The 2,677-nt window shown below is 46.0% G+C and overlaps 1 protein-coding gene across 1 annotated transcript; it reads left to right on the top strand.

Moving 5' to 3' along the window:
• LOC140712613 (sp110 nuclear body protein-like) lies at positions 1-2,291 on the top strand. The gene is made up of 2 exons (XM_073020130.1): positions 1-139; positions 1,998-2,291. Exons 1-2 carry the CDS (start codon positions 101-103, stop codon positions 2,190-2,192), a joined length of 234 nt encoding a protein of 77 aa, XP_072876231.1. The 5' UTR covers positions 1-100; the 3' UTR covers positions 2,193-2,291.
• Positions 2,292-2,677: the final 386 nt, after the last annotated feature.

The raw sequence follows: 2,677 nt of genomic DNA, 5'->3' as shown, positions 1-2,677 counted from the left end.
TCGCGATTACGGTGAGCCCTTTCAGGAAGCAATGCGGTTGGACCTGGTTAAGGAAAGGCTGAATACGGAAGTGTACACGGTGGCATAGTTTGTGCGGGACATGCGCCTGATCTTCCGCAACCATAAAACATTTCACAAGGTAAAGGGCATGTCCTGCTTCCTTTTTGCATCTTTTCTACTTTCCCCTAATTTCTGGGACAGCAGAATTTTGCAAAGATTACCCTCAGTTTCACCCTGGGGAGAGCTCAAACGAGACAAGGATTACAGAAAAAAACCACCTCAGCATTCCTGGAGGCAAGGAGTGAGTGGCAAAAAGAACAGCAAGCAGGACAGGGGAGGGATCTCCGGAACAGGAGCTGAAAAAAAACAGGCTCTGTTCCCAGATCAGCAGCTTGTTCCCAACGCGAGCGGTAAATGGCATCCAGCTTCTTTGTTCAAACTGGAAGGAAGGGCAGTTTATGCCTACATTGTTCTTCCTGCCTCAGAAATATGAAAACAAATAAGTAAACAAAATAAAATCCGTTAAACTTCCTGGATACTCATGCTTGCATTTTTTTACACATACATTTCTCACTGGACTCAAACATCTGGAATTACCTTCAGATACAGTGTTGGTTTCATCCTCCTTTACTAAGAAGGGACCAGCTAGTTGAGCTATCCTGCAATCCCAACATTTGTAAGTTTGGTTTGTGCTGATTTTTTGTTTGTTTGTTTGTTTTGTTTTTTTTGTTTTTGAGACGGAGTCTCGCTCTGTCGCCCAGGCTGGAGTGCAGTGGCCGGATCTCGGCTCACTGCAAGCTCCGCCTCCCGGGTTCACGCCATTCTCCTGCCTCAGCCTCCCGAGTAGCTGGGACTACAGGCGCCCGCCACCTCGCCCGGCTAGTTTTTTGTATTTTTTTTAGTAGAGACGGGGTTTCACTGTGTTAGCCAGGATGGTGTCGATCTCCTGACCTCGTGATCCGCCCGTCTCGGCCTCCCAAAGTGCTGGGATTCCAGGCTTGAGCCACCGCGCCCGGCCAGTTTGTCCTGATTTTTATCCTCACTTGTGCAGATATTTCTTGGGAGGTACCTAAGGAAGATTTTCATCTCCACCCAGCTTCCTTCCCTTCTTCCATGCCAGGAGTTGGCATGTTCACAAACCACAAACTGTAAACGGGTACCCATTCATGGAGCTGCAGGGAGAAAGGGTTGAACAGAGAACCACTCAGTGCCTGACGTATCCTTAGCCCTGGAGAACAGAGGGTCATCCTTCAACAGTGAGTGGGCTTTCAAGAAATGCATTTAAAAACATTTTTTAAGCTATTTTGCACCATGCTCAGATTTGCCATGATCAAAACTAAACTTTCAGTCCAAATCACCTGTCAGGTGGAAGTTAACAACCAGGTGGAATCTCATGCTTTTCAACATTTTAGTAGCAGCGTCTCCCCACCCATTCTGCCTCACTGCTGGGCCTCCTAAAAAAATATGAGTGAGACTGGGAGCAGTGACTCACATCTGCAATCCCAGCTTTTGGGGAGTCCGAGGTGAGGGAATCACCTGAAGCCAGGAGTTTGAGACCAGCCTGAGCAACATAACAAGACCTCCTCACCCCAATCTCTGGAAAAAAAAAAAAGTTTTAAAAATCTGGGCATACAGCTACTCGGGAGGCTGAGGCAGGAGAATGGCGTAAACCCAGGAGGCGGAGGTTGCAGCGAGCTGAGATCCGGCCACTACACTCCAGCCTGGGTGACAGAGCGAGACTCCGTCTCAAAAAAAAAAAAAAATCTGGGCATACTGGCATGTGCCTGTAGTTTCAGCTACTCAGAAGGCTGAGGTGGGAGGATAGCTTGCACTCAGGAATTGAAGGCTGCAGTGAGCTATGATGGTGCCACTGCACCACAGCCTGAGTGACAGGGAAAGACCCTGACTCAAAAACAAAAAACAAAAAAATGTATGAGTGATCTGATGGCTGTAATCTTTCATCCTTCAACGTGTGTGTTTGCTTTTTTCTCTTTCAGGCTTCCGACTTTGGCAAGGCAGGACTTGACTTAGAGGCAGAATTTGAAAAAGATCTCAAAGACGTGCTTGGTTTTCACGAAGCCAGTGAATGTGGTTTCTGGACTCTTCCTTTACCCTGTTCTGAAAAGACTGAAGCATCGCAACCTCAGGATTCAGCTGATGGGACCCTGGCTTGGACTATTAATTGCCCGTGAGTCTGGGATGTAATTGGCTGCCCTCAGGACCCAAACCCAGACCCTTCATAGGATTATCACACCCTCCACCACCTTTATTCTTTCATTTTACCTTTAAAAGGCTATATCCACACTAAAAAAACGAAATTAGTACTTCCTTCACACCATCAGATACCCCATCATAGTTCTCATAGTTCACATTCTCCCCACTGTCTCAGAAGTCTTTTTAGAGTTGATTTGTTCAAATCAGGATCTAAACAAGTTGCACACATTGCATTTGGCTCACCTGTCCCTATGTCTCTTTTAAGCTATAAATTGTCATGTATTTACTGAAGAACTCAGGGTTTTGGTCCTATTACATTTTTTGCAATCTGGAATTTTCTGGTTGCATTTTCTTAGTGGTATAGTCCTCTCTTCCTCTCATTTTTTGTAAGCTAGAAGTTAGATCTAGAAGCTTGCTTTAACTCAGGTTTTGAGGGGTTTGCTTTGATTTGGGGTTTTTTGGG

The sequence above is a fragment of the Chlorocebus sabaeus genome, chromosome 10 (assembly GCF_047675955.1).
Source record: "Chlorocebus sabaeus isolate Y175 chromosome 10, mChlSab1.0.hap1, whole genome shotgun sequence".
Lineage (NCBI taxonomy): Eukaryota > Metazoa > Chordata > Mammalia > Primates > Cercopithecidae > Chlorocebus > Chlorocebus sabaeus.
Note: the sequence above shows the minus strand (reverse complement) of the source record. Positions and strands in the feature narration are given on the sequence as shown.